General features: G+C 34.8%; 1 protein-coding gene across 4 annotated transcripts in view; it reads right to left on the bottom strand.

Moving 5' to 3' along the window:
* Positions 1-19,477, bottom strand: part of LOC150106214 (neuroglian-like) — an 888,579-nt gene that overhangs the window by 41,444 nt on the left and 827,658 nt on the right. For 3 of the 4 annotated variants that reach the window (XM_090393042.1, XM_090393040.1, XM_090393041.1), the window contains one exon: positions 14,155-15,639. In XM_090393042.1, the coding sequence (XP_090249168.1) occupies positions 15,429-15,639 (211 nt within the window). In that variant the 3' untranslated portion in view covers positions 14,155-15,428. Of the gene's footprint in view, positions 1-14,154; positions 15,640-19,477 lie in introns of those variants that run through there. The other variant, XR_016548353.1, reaches the window with a different exon arrangement.

Raw genomic sequence — 19,477 nt, forward strand, 5'->3', positions numbered from 1 at the left:
TGAGAATGGTAATAATAATCTCCTTGTCCTTGCTTCTTAGTGTGTTCTTCAACAGCCACGTAATCTGATGTGCTGTTTGTCATTTTGTAATATGTCCTCTGAACTTCAACTCCCTATCAACAATCACCTCCAGATCATTGGTTCAATTTATTGCAGTTCAGTTCTATGAGACAGTTCAATTACACAGCTTGTGATCTCTTCATCTCAAAGTACATTTGAATGACCCCAAATGACCTTACATTTAGGCACATTAAACTGGTAGCCATTATCTTTTGCACATATCTGCCAATCTATTTAAGTCTTCCTGCAGGCTCTCTATGTCATCTTCATTGATTATTGTTCTTCCTGTCTTTGCATCATTAGCAAACTGAAAATTTCTTCTCAAATCATTTAAATGATGCCTAGTCCTCAAAAGGTTATTGCAATAATCTGTCATCTTCATTGATTATTGTTCTTCCTGTCTTTGCATCATTAGCAAACTGAAAATTTCTTCTCAAATCATTTAAATGATGCCTAGTCCTCAAAAGGTTATTGCAATAATCTGTCATCTTCATTGATTATTGTTCTTCCTGTCTTTGCATCATTAGCAAACTGAAAATTTCTTCTCAAATCATTTAAATGATGCCTAGTCCTCAAAAGGTTACAAAAGTTGTCAACTCTTCAAACTAGTTACAAAAAAAAATGCCAGTTTGACTTCAGAAGGATATAGTTATAGTTTTTGAGAACATATCACTCATTTAGCCCAGCATTGCAAAATACTTCTAATGCTGGGACAACTAGGGGTATATAGCATTCACTTGACCCTCTAACTTTCTATACTCTGGACAAATGACTAGACAAACAGACTAGACCACTAGAGATCAAAACTTCAGAAACATAAAAATTATAAAATATCTGTATCTTAAGCCAGTCAAGTATTTGGAAAATTATCAAAATCTTCAGGCCCAATATCAGTATGAAATATACTTCAATCAAGCAGGCAAAGATTATCACAAGCTGTCTCTACTTAAAGAGAAACAAACTGCCTAAACACTATTATTATTATTATTAACATCTGAGATTCATGGAATCAAAGGACTAATCACAGGAGGACTATATTCTCTTGTGCAAAAACAGTCATCCATTCACAGTTTTTGCACTCACCACACTTTGATGCAATGCATTCCACTCACCAGTCACTCTCCATGTAAATAACCTGTTTCTCACTCCCCTCTACACATCATCCTTATACAAATTCCAGGATGGCCTCTAATTCTATCCCTGCCTCCCTCTACTCTAGGAAATATCTCATCCACATTAATCTAGTAACAACCCTTCACCAACTTATGTCTCAATCATAACCTCTCTTCTTCTATTCACAAGGCCCTGTAAGCTGCATTCTCTCAATCTCTCCTCATATCTGACATTCCATAGACCTGACACTAACTTAGCAAACCTTCTCTAAACTCTCTCCAATACATTTTCATTGATCTAAACACCAGGCAACAAAATCTGGGCACAGTAGTCCATATGTCACCTGATCAATGGCTTATACAAGGGAACTATAACCTCTTTGCTTCTGCATGTCGATGTCTCCTCATTATTGCAATAATCTACTGTGATGTTCTTATTCTCTTAGCAATGTGATCTCTAAACTTCAAGTTTATGCTAGCCATCACTCCCAGATCTCTCATCTTCTCCACCTCCTTCAAAATTTCTCCATTAATTGTATACTCTGCATTCCAACCATGCCTACTAAATTTCAAGATCTTGTACTTTGCAATATTAAACTTATTGCTCCACTCATTTGCCCACTCACATAGTATATTGAGATCCTTCTACAAAACCAGAACATCTCCTCTACTTCTCCTAGTTCTAACCAACATTGCATCATCGGTAAACAGCTGCACATCTCCAGTTAAGCCTGTCCCAATGTCATTAATGTACAAGTTAAACAATAATAATCCAAAAACAGATCCCGCTGGCACTCCACTAGTGATCATCCTCTTTGGGATACCACTCTCTTCCATATACAACCAGCTATCTAACTCACTAGTCTGTTATCTAATCCCATCCATTTCAATTTAACTACTAGTTTGTCATGTGGCAGTCTATCAAAGGCCTTTGAAAAATCCAAGTCAACCACCATACATGCATCTCCTTTGAGTGGATTTGTCACCTTGTTGTGATATGTAAGCAGACTGTTGAAACATGACCTTCCCCTAACAAGTATGTAGAAAGTTAGCTAATTCTCTTTTTACACGGCTTTTTTTTACACGATTTTGAAATAACACAGTTTAGAAAACAAAAGCAATTCTATTTTTACACTGTATATTTTGATTTAACATGGTTCAAATGGCACTTATTTTTAAAATTTCTGTTTGAATTCAGTTCTGTTAAAAAGGGTATTTCCATTATAATTATCATTTCCTAGTATGGTACATATGTACTTAAACTTGAATTTTGGGGAACCTCCTCGATGTTTTAAATATCAAGGATTACTCTACGCTACAGAATGTAGACGAATGCCAAGTAGAACTTATAAAGTGAAATCACAAAAAAGTGTTGGTAGCTTTAAAGCAGCTAAGGATCGTGTGACTATTATTTTGCAGCAATGCTTCAGGAGATCGTATATTAAAACCTTACTCATTAATCAATCCCTAAGACTGCAGGCAATGAAAGGTGTGGATTTTAACATGTTACCAGTGCATTGGAAGGCAAATAAAAAAAAGGGTGGGTTACAAAAGAAATTTTAATGAATGGTTCCATCAATGTTTTGTTCCAGTAGCTAAACACTATTTGATGGGAAAAAATCTGCACTTTACAGTTTTATTGATTATAGACAATGTGCCTGTCCATCCTGTTTAAGAACAGCCAAATGTGGAATTTTGTTTTTTTCCCCCTAATACAACATCCTTAATACAACCACTAACCAGAGTGTGATTGCTACCTTCAAAACTTACTACATAAGAAGAACATCCCAATACATTTTAGATAACCTAGATAAGGATAATTTAACAGTTATTGATGCAAGGAAGAAATTTTCTATTTTGGATTGAATCAAACTTGCTAAGTTTACATTATAAGAATTGAAACCAACTTTAAATGCATGTTGGAAAGCTAATTCCAGCATGCATTTAAAGCCAGAATGTGTTAAAAAGAAAAACCCTGTACAACTGAATACAACTGAATATCCCAATATCATCAGATTAGCACCTGCAGTTGGTGGAGAAGGATTTGATTTTTCGTCTGCAGATATTGAAGAATTGATAGTTGACAAGGCTGTTAGTGATGATGAAAAATAATAGAAGCTGTCCTTGAGAATCTCGATAAAAAAGATGATGATGAAGAGATTCTACTCACTGTAGAATTAATTAAAGAAAGGCTTCAAATAGCTAGTGAAATTGCAAAGTCATTTTCTTACACATGATCCAAATACTGAAGGAGCTGAACAGTTTAAACGTTAACTGAAGTCATGTATGGTGCGATATGGAGATTATACAAAGATCTCGTCAAAACAGGATTTCAACCATTAATTACAGAGTTCAGGGTAAAAAAAAAAAAAAAATCAACCTTCAGAATTATTGGGAATTAGTGTTAATTTAGTTCTTTTACTGAAGAAAATGTTTTGCAATTGCAGTATGAACAGGATGGCCAAAGTGCTTGATGGAAGTGATTTAATTCCAGTCTCTCACAAAATATTGTGGCTGCTATCACAAAGTGACAGTGAATAAAATTTAACTGATAACCATATCTGTGGGTGTATTTGGATCTTTTTGAATTTCTGTTTCATTAGTGACACTATTTTCTTTAAGAGATGCATATATATATATATATATATATATATATATATATATATACAGGGTGTTTGGATAAATTTGACATATTTATAATTAATTATATTTTTCCGTAAGTTACATGTATTAACACACACTTCTCTTCATTTAAAAGTTTGGACCCTTCTTCATTCATATACAAGATGTCAGAAAGGATGGATAGCTGGAACCCACCTGAATCATGGAAGAGAATAACTTGTATCATAATGATTCGTGCCCGCCATCAAAATAAGGATATTACGACTGCTGCCCAATGCTCCCTGAATACAGTAAAAACAATCAGGCAGGAACTAGAGACTTGCAATGGTGACTACGAGGATGTAGCAAGAAGAAAGATCCCTAGCAGACGATCTGATTGCGTTCGTACAGCAGAATTCCTCGCAAATCTGCAGGAACAGGTGTTGAAGAACCCTGGCATTGGAATTCGGGCTTTGTTCGTGGAGTTGCTAACTGTAGTCAAGCCCTGGATAACAAGGGTAGCCAATGGTAGGACATATGTATGGCAGCAGGATTCGGCCCCTTGCCACACCTCTGGGAAAAGTCAAAAATGGTTGTCTGAAAATTTCTACGACTTCACCAGTCCAAATGTTTGGCCTCCAAACTCCCCAGACCTTAACCCCATGGATTATTTTGTATGGGGCGCAGTTGAAAAAGACACCAATCGCACTTCCAGTAATACAAAAGCCCAGTTAATGGATAAAATTAAAACAGTTTTTGCGGCCCTTCCCAGGGAGACTGTAGCATCAGCTTGTTCGAGGTTCCGAAGCAGAATTGAAGCTGTGATCGATGCTAATGGTGGTTATTTTGAGTAAATCTTGTTGATAGTATTGTAATTAACTCTGCCTGTAATGTTTTTTTGTCAATTCATTAAATTTAATAGATACAAAGAAGATTTTCTTTTTCCTTACGAAACTGTCAAATTTATCCCGAACACCCTGTATATATATGTTTTGTTTGAAAATAACTTATTGTTTGTATCAGGTTTTCACATCTGGAACCATTCTTCTATTTTTTTTATGTGCACTGTATTATTTTTTACACAGTTTTCATTTACACGCTTTTTTCTGGAACCAATCTAATGCGTAAATTGCCTTAGTATGTATCCCATAATGCAAAGCACCCCCCTTTTGGGCGAATGATGCTATGCATAATGGGAAGGGGCACTACCCAAACCGGTTTCGACCTTTATTGAGGTCTCCTCAGTGGAAGAAGTCAAACCCAGGAGAGATACCAAGGTTGAAGTATGACAGAAGTCATATATATATCTCATATACAAGTAGCCAAAAGGTGCTTGACCTTATTAATAAAAAATCTCTGGATGAGAGAAAGATGTAGAAAGTTTTTTACCTTGGGTTTATATTAAAGACACCAAGAAATTATATACAGTCATACCCCGACTTACACTACCCTGACTTCCGCGGTTTCTTATATGTACGTATTCCCGTCCCACTTCACGCCTCACCACTAGTCGTATCTTTCTGGCACCGGCTGCATTCGCCAGTGTCCCACATGCTGTGAACAAGCACTGACGTGTTTCGCACGGTCTCCATTCATACACGATTTTTATAGTCTACAAACCTTGCGATTGTTTAATGTTATGTTCTTGATAAAAATTTTATCACATAAAAAATAATAAAGTCATTCAAAAGAAGCAAGTCCGATTCTTCTACAGCTAGCAAGAAAAGAAAAACATTGACTTTGGAAGCAAAACTCAACATCATTAAGGATTTTGAAGGTGGAATGAAAATTTGTGAGCTAGCAAAGAAGTTCGATCTACAGGAATCCACAGTAAGAACAATCATAAAAGAAAGGTTTACAGATTTTGGAGGACATACATTCTAATGAGGAATGAATTGTAGCCACAAGGCAAGGAATAAAAAAATCATTAGCTTGCTATGAAGAAATTTTGTGTGACAAGAAAATGACATGCTGTCAGATGAATCTATTAGATTTTATGAAACCGTCGACATTGAAATAACTTTCTTTTTTTTTTTTTATGTACGAAAAACTACAATTATGATTATATTTCTTAAAAAAGATAGGTGTTTTTGTAAACCTTTGGTCCCAATTGTATGTTTGTATATATAAATTACATGCAAAATTATACCCCGAGTTACACGAATTCGACTGATGCGCTTTGAGTTGGTCCCACCTACTGCATAACTTCGGGGTATGACTGTACTTGGTTTAATCCTCTTCCCAAAGAAACAAAACAATGTTTTGTGTGTGAAATATATTCATGTCTAAGCTACTTGTATATAGAAGCTAATGGCTTCATATCACTTGCTTTAGTATAGTATATATCCCATAATGCAAAGCACATCCCCTTTTGGATACATATAATGTATAATACCGGTTTCGATCTTTATTGAGGTCTCCTCAGTGGATCTGACTCCCACTGAGGAGACCTCAATAAAGGTCAAAACTGGTCTGGGTAGTGGCCCTTCCCATTATACATAGCATTAAACATGCCCAAAAGGTGGGTGTGCTTTGCATTATGGGATACATACTAAGGCAAGTGATATGTAGTCATGAGCCTCTATATATGAATAGCTTATACGTGAATATATTTAATGTGCAAAGCATTGTTTTGTTTCCTTGGGAAAAGGATTAAAACCAAGTATATAATTTCTTGGTGTCTTTAAACTTCCCCTAACAAATCCATGCTGATAATCATAAACAATGCGGTTATTATCAACCCACTTCTGAATCCTAGTCCTCACCAACTTCTCTAACACAGATTGGCCTATAATTTGTAGCCTCAGTCTTATACCCCCTCCTTTTTTTGTGAAGTAGAATAATTTTTCCCACTTTCCATTCCTTTGGGGCTCATTCTAGTGCAGGACTCATGTTAAACAGAGGTGCCATTAATTCCACAGAGCATTCCCCTCAAGACAATTGGCGATATACTGTCAAGTCCGATTGCCTTATTAACATCAAGGTTGCTTAATCCTTCATATACTTCCTGCTCATTCATCATCAGTCCCTTCTCCACCATATCTTCTACACTTCAGTTTACCATGATTTTATCTTCATGAGAATGAAATACACTGATAAACTGATCATTAATACTTCGCCTATATCCTCTGCATTGGTTACTAATCTGCCAGTGTCATCAACTGGCATCATCCTCCCATAGTTATTTTTTCTCTACTTGCTACATATCAAAAGAAATACTAGGCTTTTTCTTCTCATACTGCACTTTTGCTGCTTTTACCAATCGAGTCACCTTCCTATCTTGCTCTTTGTGCTCTTCATGGAACAGATCATTACTAACATCAGCAAACAGCTGCACCTTTCCAGTTACGCCAGTCTCAATGTCATTAACGTACAAGTTTAACAATAATGGCTCCACAACATATCCATAGATACAGTCTACAACCTTTGTCCACCATAATTGGCATTCAAATAACTAACCCCTCCCTCATTATACCTCAGGTACATCTTATAAACCTAACTATTAAGACTCGTTTCCAGCATACACTATTGTTCTATATGCCTTAGCACCACCACTTTCTAGTTTTAGCACTTCCTGTGCAACAAAATTAACATGTTTTTGAATGTTAATCACAAAACTTTCTTTCAAAAGGTCTGGCAGTAGAACTCTTGTTTCTCATTACATAAAGTGGTATGCTGATTAGTTTGAATATCTAAACTAAATGTTTGATTTACTATAATGCATATACAGTATGAGGACTCCAGGTGAGATAAGATTCCAATAATGAAAAAAAAACAAGATTTTAATTGAGGATCAGGATTCAAAGTTTTATTTTATTTTTTTATAAATATTTTAAGTAAGACTTCAATGTACCTCCCCTCAGTCAACTCACAAAGAATACTCAACACATAAAATGGAAACAGCAGTTCTTTTTACATCCTTGGTGCATCAGCTGAGTTAACTTAGCTGATTTCCATACCAATATAAAACACAAAAGGTGACTGATAAGGTATTGAAATGCTGACATAATTACTTCTACATATAATTATTATATCAAATATGCCTAGGGTCTCCAAAAGCTTCATTATTATAGTGTTCTAGCACATGTTTCAAACAAGAACTTAATGATTTATAATTTTCATTGTTTGCAGAATGAAAATGACATGTTATGTGGACTGAACTGGTAATTTTCAGTTGTTTGCTGATGATGCAAAGTCAGAGAAACTTATAAAGAGTGATGCTGATGTTAATTACCTTATGGAAGCTTTGAATAGACGTTTAACTGGGACAAATGAGCATGATTTCAGCTATAATGTTCATAGGTGCAAGGTGTTTGCACTTTGATGTGCAGAGATATATAAGCTTGTATACTAAATTGGTGGAACCAAGCTTCATGAGGTGAATGAGAGTTGAGATCTAAGAGGATGAAGGTCAACAACTATCCAAAGTTGAAAGGGCCCACTGCAAGTGTTGAAAAGACTACACTGTACATTGCTACTATGATAAGGACCAAAATGAAAAGCAACGATAAAGTGGTGATTGCTGAGACCACAGGTGAACTACTGTGCTCAAATTTGGTCATTTAGTTTCCATTTTGATAAGAACACTCTGGAGAGGATCCAGATACGAGTGACTAAGGCAACGTCAGGACTGTAGAATGTTGTGGCGAGTTGAGAGAATGTAAGCTGCAGAGTTTGGTAGATAGGAGTAAAAAATTTATAATAAGACATTTAAGTTAGTGAGAGATTTTTTCAGGATTAATACAGAAGTGATTATAAGATGAGAATTGGGGGGGGGGGGGGAAGAGGCCATCCCTGGAAAGTGTGGTGAAGAGAGGTGAGTGAACAGAATACATTGCCCAAATGTTTGTGAATACTTGGAGTTGTAAATCAGTTTAATGTTCAGTATGATAGATATGTTGCTCATTGAGTGAGACATGATATAGCAAGTCAGTTGGCTGCATGGAAGTTGTGATAATAATAATAATATAACATCTTATAAGTATATAACTCTACATAACTAAGCCAGTGATCCAAACCCTCTTCCTTAATAAAGTCTCACTTTTTAAAGAAGAACAAATTTTGCAAAATCTCACTCTTTCCATATTTACTATTTATTCACTTAACAAAGTGTTCAACATTTTTTAGTATTTCTTAATCATATTCCTGCCAATATTTTTCATTATGCTTATTCATTAGACTTATTAAAATTACAGGCAACTCCAAGGAGTCCTCAGACTCATTGAGGGAGGCCAACTATTCAGCATTTGCACAGTATCTATCATACTTTGAACTCAGTCATAGCACAAAGACTGTGGCAGCTTATTCCACTCATTCATCAAGTAAAAAACCTAGTTCTAACCCCCCTTGCTAACTACTCTTGCTCAGTTTCCATGGATGGCCCCTAGTTCTCCTACCAGACCTGTTCTGGAAAATTTCCTCCAAATTAATCTTACAGAAACCCTTCAGTAATTTGAATGTCTCAATCATATCACCCCTTTTCCACCTATCAACCAATTTCTGCAACCCACAAATCTTCAACCTGTTCTCATATGGTTCATTCCATAGACCAGCTATCATCTTGGTCACTCACCTCTGGTTCCTCTCCACCTCCTCCCCATCACCAAGAAATCCTGGTGCCCAGATCTGCACACAGTAGTCAAGATGGGGTCTTATCAAGGCTCAATAAAGAGGAACAATAACCTACCTGTCTCTGCTCATCAAGGTATTCTTCAGCAACCAAGTGATCTGATGAGCTGATTTAGCAACTTTTGTTATGTGCCCCCTAAATTTCCTATCCACTAACGCTCCCAAGTCTCTGGCTTTGCCAATTTCCTGAAGTACAGTTCCAATGTGGTATACAGCTAGTAGTGTTTTTACCGAAAAATGCATAACCTTACACTTTCCCACATTAAACTGGCATCCATTGTCATTGGCCCAGTCTGCCATCTATCCAAATCATCCTGCAAAATTTTGACACTATCTATATTAACTATTGTTGTACCCAACTTTGCATCATCAGCAAATAACTGAACAGTTCCTCTCAGATCCTTTCCCATATCATTAATGAAAAAATTAAACAGCAACAGTCCAAGAGCATAACCCTGCAGCAAAGCACTAGTCAAAGGCAATTAACAACTCTGATATCTATCAACCACCATCCTATCCATCCCCCATGTGCTATAGTTTACTAATTAGAATTCCATGTGGTATCCTGTTAAAGGCCTTTGCAATATTTAATAACAATATTCCTTTTATTAATTGGTCAATTCTAGGTCACTACTCAAGACAACCAGCATCTTAAAATGCTTCAATCAAATGGCAATAAGCATAAGAACCATGACAATGAAAAAAAATTTACCAAACAATAGCTTAACTTTCACACTAGATACTGATCAGATACCAAACAGAAGCGCAACTTAATTCAGATTACCTTAGTAACTGCCTACTTTTAATCAGCACTTAAAATTAACAGGCTATAAAAAAAGAACATTAATTTAAAATTAAAGATTCATGAAACAGAATATGGCAAATTAAATGTGGAAACAGAATTGGTAGGGTCAACCGAATTTATATGGAATAAGAAATTAGTCAAAATGAAAAAGTAGCTGAATGCAAGACTTAAAATTAGTTTGAACTAAAGAAGGATAAAAAAAAAAAAGCACACAGAAAGAGTTACTGCTAACAGCAGTATCATCCTAAAAACAAGGATGTTAAGAAAGAACTTGTTAGCATTCAGGAATGTGCTAGCAGAGCTAATCTGAGAGTTACTACATAAGGACAGGGATGGCTGGCAAAACAAGTTATTTACACCAGAAAGATCAGATCTAGGTAGATTGACAGAGAGTGACAAGCAGAAATTATACTAAATCACTGACATGTTCCATGCATGCCTTAACTAGTCATGTGAGCATCACATGAGCAATGCATGATGGTAAACATGACAGTAACTAAGAACAAATGAACATGTGTAGGCAATGGAAGTTTTGATGCAATGAAGATGAACCAAGCAACATAATCCTGAAGTCTTCACAGATAACATTAAAGTTTTAAATGCAAGTAGTCTTATTTCAAATTGAAATTATGCTCTTTCATTCCATCTATTTCGGTCCTTTGAAGATTTCCCCAAAGATTATCCTTTGATCCCTTTCTTCTATTCCTCTTGCCCAAACATAGCACTAATGTCAAGTGGCCCAGATATGTGTGGATCAGATATATCAGATAAGACTGACATGCTACACCAACTGAGTAATTTTTTCAATTATTATATTAACAAATAAGTAAAGACTTATTAAGATAAATTTTGCCCTTTTTTTCTGAAATAAATACTATTAGAATAGTAGTATTGTTGCTGTTTGTTCTTAGTCTCCCTGATTAATTTGATGAGGCTTTACATCAAGCTAAAAAGTTGATAAAAAATTAAGCATAAGCAAATTTTATATATAATATATTTTTATCTCACTGCATGCACAATAGCAAGATGAGGTAAATGGAATATAGCAATTCGAGTTTAGAAATATTATTGCTTATATAATATAAATAGTGTAATATATTACTTATGCAGAGAATGGAAGTAGTTTGATATCAATAATTTATATACGAGCAATAGTTTATGTTATTAAAAGTGAAAGGACAGAACATCAAATATACTGTAATATGTTTATGTAAACACAGCTAGATCTGTCACCTTATTACAAAGGTATTTTTTAAGCATATAAAATGATAAAAGAAACCACTTACAGAGAATACATAAAACATAGTGTTAACAAATATGTATTAGGTAGGATTATGGTAATTTAAAATGAAAGTAGATGGATAATTGTTTTTTTTTGGAAGCATCGTCGTCATGTGCATCAAGGATTTAGGCCTAGCATGGCCTGTTCTGGCCTTAGAAGTCATCGTTGAATTGTTTAAGAGGATGTCCTAGTTTTCTTTTTCCTAATGGCTTGTACTTTAAGGCTTGTTTTGGTAATCTTTCTGTTTTCATTCTTTGAACATGTTCCATCCATTTATGTTTATATTTTTTAATTTTTTCTATTACTGGTTCTTGGTTTAATTCTTTCATAATATCTTTGTTTCTTTTATGATCAAATAGGGTATACTTTGCAGTTTTTCTCATAAACTTCATTTCTGCTGCTGTTAATCTTTGTTTGTCTTTTTGTTTTATTGTCCAGATTTCGCTTCCAAACATTAAGACTGGTAGGGCTAATCTATTGTATACTTTTAGCCTGGTTTGTTTTTGAACTAGGTTTGGTTTAAATATAGAGTTAATTACACCTGTTATTTTTAAATATTTTGCAATTTTTACGTTTATATCTGTTTCATTTTCATATGTGATCATACATCCTAGGTAGTTAAATGAATTCTAAGATCTTGTTATCTATTACTATTTTAGTTCTTGCTGGATCTTGTCCTTTAAAGGCCATAGTTTTTTTTGGAAGCATTGAGACAAAATTCTTGAATTTACCATTCAGATGCAAATGATTTAGATGAATGACTGTCAGATTTTCCTTTCTGTCTTGCCATTCAGATGCAACATTCCAGATTATTGGTGTCTCTTTTTGTTAGGCCATCATTCAGGATAGCAAAGGATCATGTGTGTTAAGAGCTTTAAGAGCTGTGGCCTCACAGCTGTAATATTTTTTGATTTTTCATATGCTTTGTGATCTGTTACTTGATAGATTTTCCCATGTGTGATAGTATGGGGCATTATAGTCACACCATAGATGATAAAAACCAGTGGCTACATTTACACTTAAGAAAAAAAAATTAAGGATTGTATTTTGATTATATGCTAAGAAATCTGGAAGAGAAATAACCTCTAATTTCTTTATTGTGAGGTAGGTGTGTGTGTGTGTGTGCACGTGCGCGCGCACTGAGTTTGATGGTTGGAAAAAAGTCTCAAGATGGTCCATTTTTCATCACCATTTTGTAGTAAAGTATTAATAAGTAATTGGAGTTATATGGCTTACTCATCTTCATTACTGATAAGGGAGTGAGCGCATACTCCAAGGATTGAAACAATTCCAAATTTGTGAGATTTATAATGGTATAAGTTATTTGTGTGTGGATGGGTGGGTTTCCTGTAGATAGAGATGTTAAGCTTTTCAGACAATCTGGTCAGTTTTTTATCCAGGAAAGGAAGTGAACCATTTAACTCTAGTTCAACAGTAAATTTTAAATTAAAAAATTGAGAAAGGTTGTTGACCATGGCACCATATTAAAAAGAAATCATCAATATATCTTTTCTAGCTTATATTTCAGTATGCTTCTAAATGCTTTCATAAATGTTAGTAAGAACAGGCTTCCCATAGTTAGCCCTGAATTCTACTTTTATTTGGCATTGTTATATTTGAAATAACCTGATATTATGCAATATTGAAGTAAGGTCATGAATTTTTTTTTTTTTTTTTTTTTTTTTTTTTTTTTTTGAGAGTTTTATCCACTGGCAGCATCATAAGATCTTCAGTTGGTATACTGGTGATAAGTTGATTAGCTTGTTGTGATGTCTTGTTCTTTAAGATGGTTGATACAAAGTGCTCAGAATTTTATATGAATGGCAATAACTGACTGTTAGACTCTTTATTAGTCTGTTAGCCAGATTATAAGTTTGAGAAATTATGCTTGAATAACTTATACCATTAGAAGCATGTTCTTGTGAATTTTGAGAGCTTTATAAAGTTTAATAGCCAAACTTGCATCATCTTTTGAATTGATATGCTGTTCTAAGAAGGTTATTTAGTATGGCTTTGAAATTCCTTTCTGGAATCATGATTTAATGCAAAATACAAGTTGAAGATTACTGTAGCAAATATGACTAGTTTGCATTCTACTATACATATAAAAGCATTTTGCAGATCAGATCATACAATGTGAAAAAAATCTAATAAAAAAGATAAGCAGAGATGATTATTCCCCAGTAATGTTATTACCATATTTAAATGTTTATTTGATATTTTGAAAAATTGAAACAAGTTTTACGTAGCTGTTGTAGATAAATAAATAAAAGCTAAGTTCCATTAACACAAAGCTTATCTTTTGCTCATTCATTTGATTTTTTTTTTTCTCTAAAAACATCAAACATTTAAATTTGGTAACAACATAAATTGGGAAAAAAGAATGCTGTTCTGCTTATTTATTTATTATTATTTTATTAGTTATTTTTTCAAACATGTATGAGTAAGGTATACAAATTTTATATCTTTCAAAAAATTACAATGATATGTGTATGTATCTCATTTTTTAAAACAGTCACAATTATGCTTTTTTTTAAAAAAAAATCTTAAATTTCTCGAACTATAGATTAAATAATCAAATGCTGAATGAATACTGCATGGAAAGTTTTGCTATTTCATTACAAATAATATGATAAACTACAAATAGAATCACAAAAATAAAAGACTACTACTAAAGAATGATTTTACTGGTGACTAAGTAACAGATTTTTTTTTTTTTTTCCATTTCTATGGTACAAATATACAGTAGTAAAAAGTGTATCATTGTACCTCTTTACTTATTAGTTTTTTTTTTTTTTTGGAAGCATCCTTTCTGAAAGAGGGAAAACAATTATAGAGTGTGATGCAATTTTGCTTTCTGTATTTTAAAAATGCATTTATAGCACTGCTCTTGTGGCTACTAGAGGCAAAATGCTTAGTATAATCGACTAAGGTTGATCTGCAACTTTGCCTACTGCTTTAAATGCTCTTAGGAACATAGTCATGTTTAGCTTTTTGTTCTTTACAAAATGCAAGACATGAAACATGCTTTAAATAATGTATTCAACAATAAATAGTTTTATCACACAACATAAACAATGGTACACCTGTAAGAGCAGGAATGTTTTTAGACCACATCTTACTCAGAAAATAAGGCAAAAATTTGATGTCTCTAGCTCGGCAAGTTATTGAATTCTGTACACATTTCCTAAGAATGCTATAAAATTGGTGACAACTACAGTCTATGCAGATCAATGAAATGGCATCATAATGAATGCAAAGCATCACACTTATATAAAGCTGAGATTCTTTACACATGGCTATCTGCATTAAATTTAACATTAATCCACCAACTACAAAATTGTTGCTAAAAGCTGGTAAAAATTTCAATAAACTTAACAGAAAAACAAATAAGACCTAAATTGTATAAAACTTTGCTCTGTGTTTGTATTTCTGTACAGCATGTTTTATTTTGTTAAGTGTAAATATAACTTTGCAAAATAAATAAGAACTTATATTAATTTATAATTACCATTCAGTTTTCCACAATAGCTGTTCCACAAACTATCAATCACATGTCCATTTCCAAATTAGTGGTTTGTGGATTAAAGCTATAATTTAATGAAGACAACTGTCTCTACAGGCACAGAACAAAAAGGACAGGACTGTCCTGTGCCATTTGCAACTAGTGGAAGAACAGTGAAGTCTGTGCTAAGATCAAAAATACTCTGCAGATTAGACTGACTATGACACATGTTCTAACACTGGCTTCTCTGCTACTGCTGTTCGATAATGCTGTTCACCACTTCTGCAGGAGTTAACCAGAGGGGAAAAAAAAATCAGATCACATCAGTTGTCTAGTCAGAGTTTGATAAACAATGACAAGTCATTTGTATTCCAGTTTTTTTCACATTTGTAACTTGGCTACCAAATATTCAGTAGCTGTTCACAGAAGTCAATATTACACAAAAGTTGCTAGAGCAGAAGGCGACGTTGATTCTTCTTCCTTTTTTTTTTTGGCACCATACTGACCAATAAAAGACCCATCTTCAGTAAATTTGCTTGCTTCACCTTCTCCATATTCTACCATACTATCTGTCTCACTTTCAGGTCCTTTCAGACTGCTGTTGAGAGATGTACGACTACCTTGAGTTTTCTGTTGATTATCTACCCTATTTGATAGAAAAGACAAATTATATTTTATAATATTTTATAAGACATATAATTATGTTTAATGACACATTGATAATATTTAAAAAAACAATATATTTCAGTAATTATTATTATCATCATCAATCCTCCATGGAGTCAAAAGCCTCATCAAGGGAGATCCATCATCTTATGCAAACAGATCTTTGAACTGCCTTAAACTCATTCACAGATTCTGCACTCACCATTACTCTCAGGCAACACATTCCAACCACTCTCTATGTAAAGAACCTGCATAGAGAGTTATACTCTCCAGGGATGGTCTCTTGTTCTACTTTTGTCTCCCTCTACTCTATGAAAAATCTTCTCCACATTAATCTGGTTACAACCCCTTACCAAGTTATATGTTTTAATCATATCCCCACTTCTATTCATGAGGTTATGCAGTTTGCATTCCTTCAGTCTATCTTCATACCCCATAGTCCACAGATCAGACATCAACTTACTGAAACTTCTCTGGATTCTCTCAAAGATATCTTCATCCCTCTTGAAACCAGATGACCAGATCTATGTACAGTAGTCCATATGCAATATAATCAAGGCCTTACATAAAGGAACATAACCTCTTTTCTTCTGCACAACAATGTTCCATCATCACTGCCATAATCCATTGTGATATTATCACAACTTTAGCAATGTGATCCCTAAACTTCAAGCCTCTATTCACCCCTCCCCTCCCCTTCCAGATTCTTATCTCTTCAACTTCCTTCAAACTTTCTCCATTAATTGTGTATTTTACATTCCATCATTGCCTACCAAATTTCAAGACCTTACACCTTGCAAAATTAAATGGTCAGCTCCACTCATGCAGTCTATTCAATTCTTCCCATAACATCTGCTCTACTCCTCATAGTTCTTCCAAACTTTGCATCATCGGAAAACAGGTGCATACCTGCAGTTTTCCCAATACTATTAACATGCAAATTAAACAATAATGGTACCAAGGCGCACCCCCCCCCCCCTACACAGCACACTGCAAGTGACCTTCAACTTTTTGGAATATCACTATCCCATACACAACCTGCTGATACTTATCTACTAGGCAATAGCATCTGATTCTATTACCAGTTTGTTGTGTAACAATCTATCAAGGCTTTTGAAAAATCCAAGTATACCACTGTATATGATCTCCTTTATCCAGTGAATTTGTCACCTTTTTACAGTACATAAGAAGACTGCGAAAACATGACTTGCCTGTAACAATCCCATGCTAACCATCAAAGTTATTTGTAATCCTACCTCTCGCCAATCTCTCCAACACTTTAACCACAGCCATACAAAGAACCAACCAAAATTTATAGCAGCAGTTTTATCACCCCCATCTTGTGAAGTAGAAAAATTTTATCCTCTTTCCACTGCTTTGGGTCTTGTGCTGATGCAGACCCATGTTAAACAGTTCACCAAGGGCATTAACTCCCTAGAGCATTTCTTTAAGACATGCAGTGATATGTTGTCAACTCTACTGCCTTATTAACATCAAGTTTACTTACTTCCTCATATACCTCCTGTTCATTCATTATTAGTCCCTCCTCCAGCATGCCTTCTACACTGTAGCCATACATAATGACATACTCTGATAAATACTCTGATAAAGTGCTCATTGAATCCATTAACTATATCTTCTGCAGCAGTGACCAATCTACTCTACCATTTTCATCCACCAAAATCATCCTTTTTATCATTCTATTTTTCTTGGTTTGAGTGGATAATTTTTGCTCATGCTGTACTTTTTCTGTCCTTATCAACTGAGTCACCTTCCTGAACTGCTTTTTGTAGTCCTTGTGTAACTGATTATCAGCTTCATCTTATGGTGTCTCCATAAACCCTTCTTTTTCCAGGTTTTTATTTTTATTTATCTAATTTTTATCTAACTAACACCCACAAAAGGTAACAAACCTATTGTATATTAGTACCATGGATGGGCTGTTTTTTTCAATTCTTATTATTATTTATACTGTATATTCGTTATTCATTTTTTTACTTGGTCTGGAAACTCTGCTCTAGAGACCAAATATGGAACTTTTTCAACTTTCAGGAATCCAGTGAGCATGGTTGTGGTCTTGCATCAGGGGATGAAATTCTACCAAGATAATTACTGTGCAAGATTCAAACCCACAAGCTGTTGGTTGAAAAGTAGATACACTAACTACTCAGTCAACCAGTATGTTTTCATTTTTTATTTATACTTATTTTATTTCATAGTGTATATTTTATATTGTATACACTACTTTTTGCTTTTGAAATACACTCAGACATTGTAGCTGTTAAATATCTCTTGATCAGTGCTCAAGCAACATCTGTCTCCTTTCAACCCGAACCCCTCTTTCCATAGCATGGATAAGAGGATGGCTGACTGACAGATATCAAAAAGTGGTATATGTAGGATGTGAGTCTGCAAGGTTTAAGGTAACCAGTGGTGTACCACAAGGATCAGTCGTTAATGCATTGAATTCACGCTGTACATTAATGACACTGAGAAGGATTTGACAGGTGATATACAGCTATCTATCTGCTGATGATGCAAAGATGGGTAGGATGTGGCTGATATGCAGTACTTACAGAATGATTTGAATAGGCCGGAATTGTGGGCATGGGAAAATGGATGTCGGTTCAATGTCAGTAAACGTAAAGTCATACACTTTGGTGTGATTAGATATCCAATGTCGTATTATGTTGGTGGTTATGCTAGAAGAAACTGATCAAGCTAGTGATCTTGGAGTGCTAGTAGACAGGAACTTGAAGTTCAAGAACCATGTAGCAAAGATTGCAATTCCAACTCAAAATATAATTGCAGTGCTGAAACGAACTTTGACATGTAAAGATAAGGATGTCATTTTGCCTCTTTACCAGACTTTGATAAAACCTCACTTGGACTATTGTGTGCAGGTCTGGTCTCCTGATACAGTGGAAAGAGTGAAAAGGAGAGTGTTAAAAATGACATCAGGATTGTAGAATACTGATTATGAACAGATTGAGAATTGGTAAACTGCAGACACTAGCATACAGGAGAAAGAGGGATGATATGACTGAGATTTACAATCTTCTGAAAGAATCATACAGGATTTCAGTTAATGGAATTTTTCATTTTATGGAGGGTGAGGAAAGGATGCGAGGGGTCATCCTTGGAAGCTGAGAATGAATGAATACAGTGGTGTGATTGTAATGGATTGCCATTGGATGTTGTGTGTGCAAGCAGTATGAATGAATTCAAGAACAGGTATGACAGCTTGTGCATGTAGTATGTGGCTTCTCTCGATGAGACCCTGACTGCCTGGAGGTCTCTCTTAATAATAATATTATACCTCTCGTTTTATCACTCAAGTTTTTTGTAATCTCCAGCCTTGTAGTTTCACATATATCCTTTCCCCACAGAAGTTTTATATAACTGGCTACAATCCAGGTAATCATCACCTCATAGTTACTCATGTCAACTAAAGCAAAATTACACATTTTTGGTTATGATCACATCCTCTGATGATATGATCTAAGACCCTCAATCCTCATATTCCCTCCATTAAATATTACCCAGGACAGTTGTCCCTCAAGAGCTCAATATTCCATTCTGTTAACCTCCACCTCACCAGTGCCAGATTACCAAATAGGCAGAGTAGGCACTGGCCTATGGGCCCCACGACAAACGATCAAAATAATATTGATTTGATCTTGAAAGAAAATTACACTGAAGCTTTCTTAAGTTGTTTCCAAAAGATAGAAAAAATAAATCAACTCAAAGAAATGAAAAAATTTACATTGTTATCCCACTAGACCACGCACACAAGAAACCTCCAGAAATGAAGTTTT

Source organism: Typopeltis vanoorti, chromosome 5 (assembly GCF_054136105.1).
Source record: "Typopeltis vanoorti isolate ZY-2024b chromosome 5, IOZ_Tvanoo_1.0, whole genome shotgun sequence".
In the NCBI taxonomy this organism is placed as follows: domain Eukaryota; kingdom Metazoa; phylum Arthropoda; class Arachnida; order Uropygi; family Thelyphonidae; genus Typopeltis; species Typopeltis vanoorti.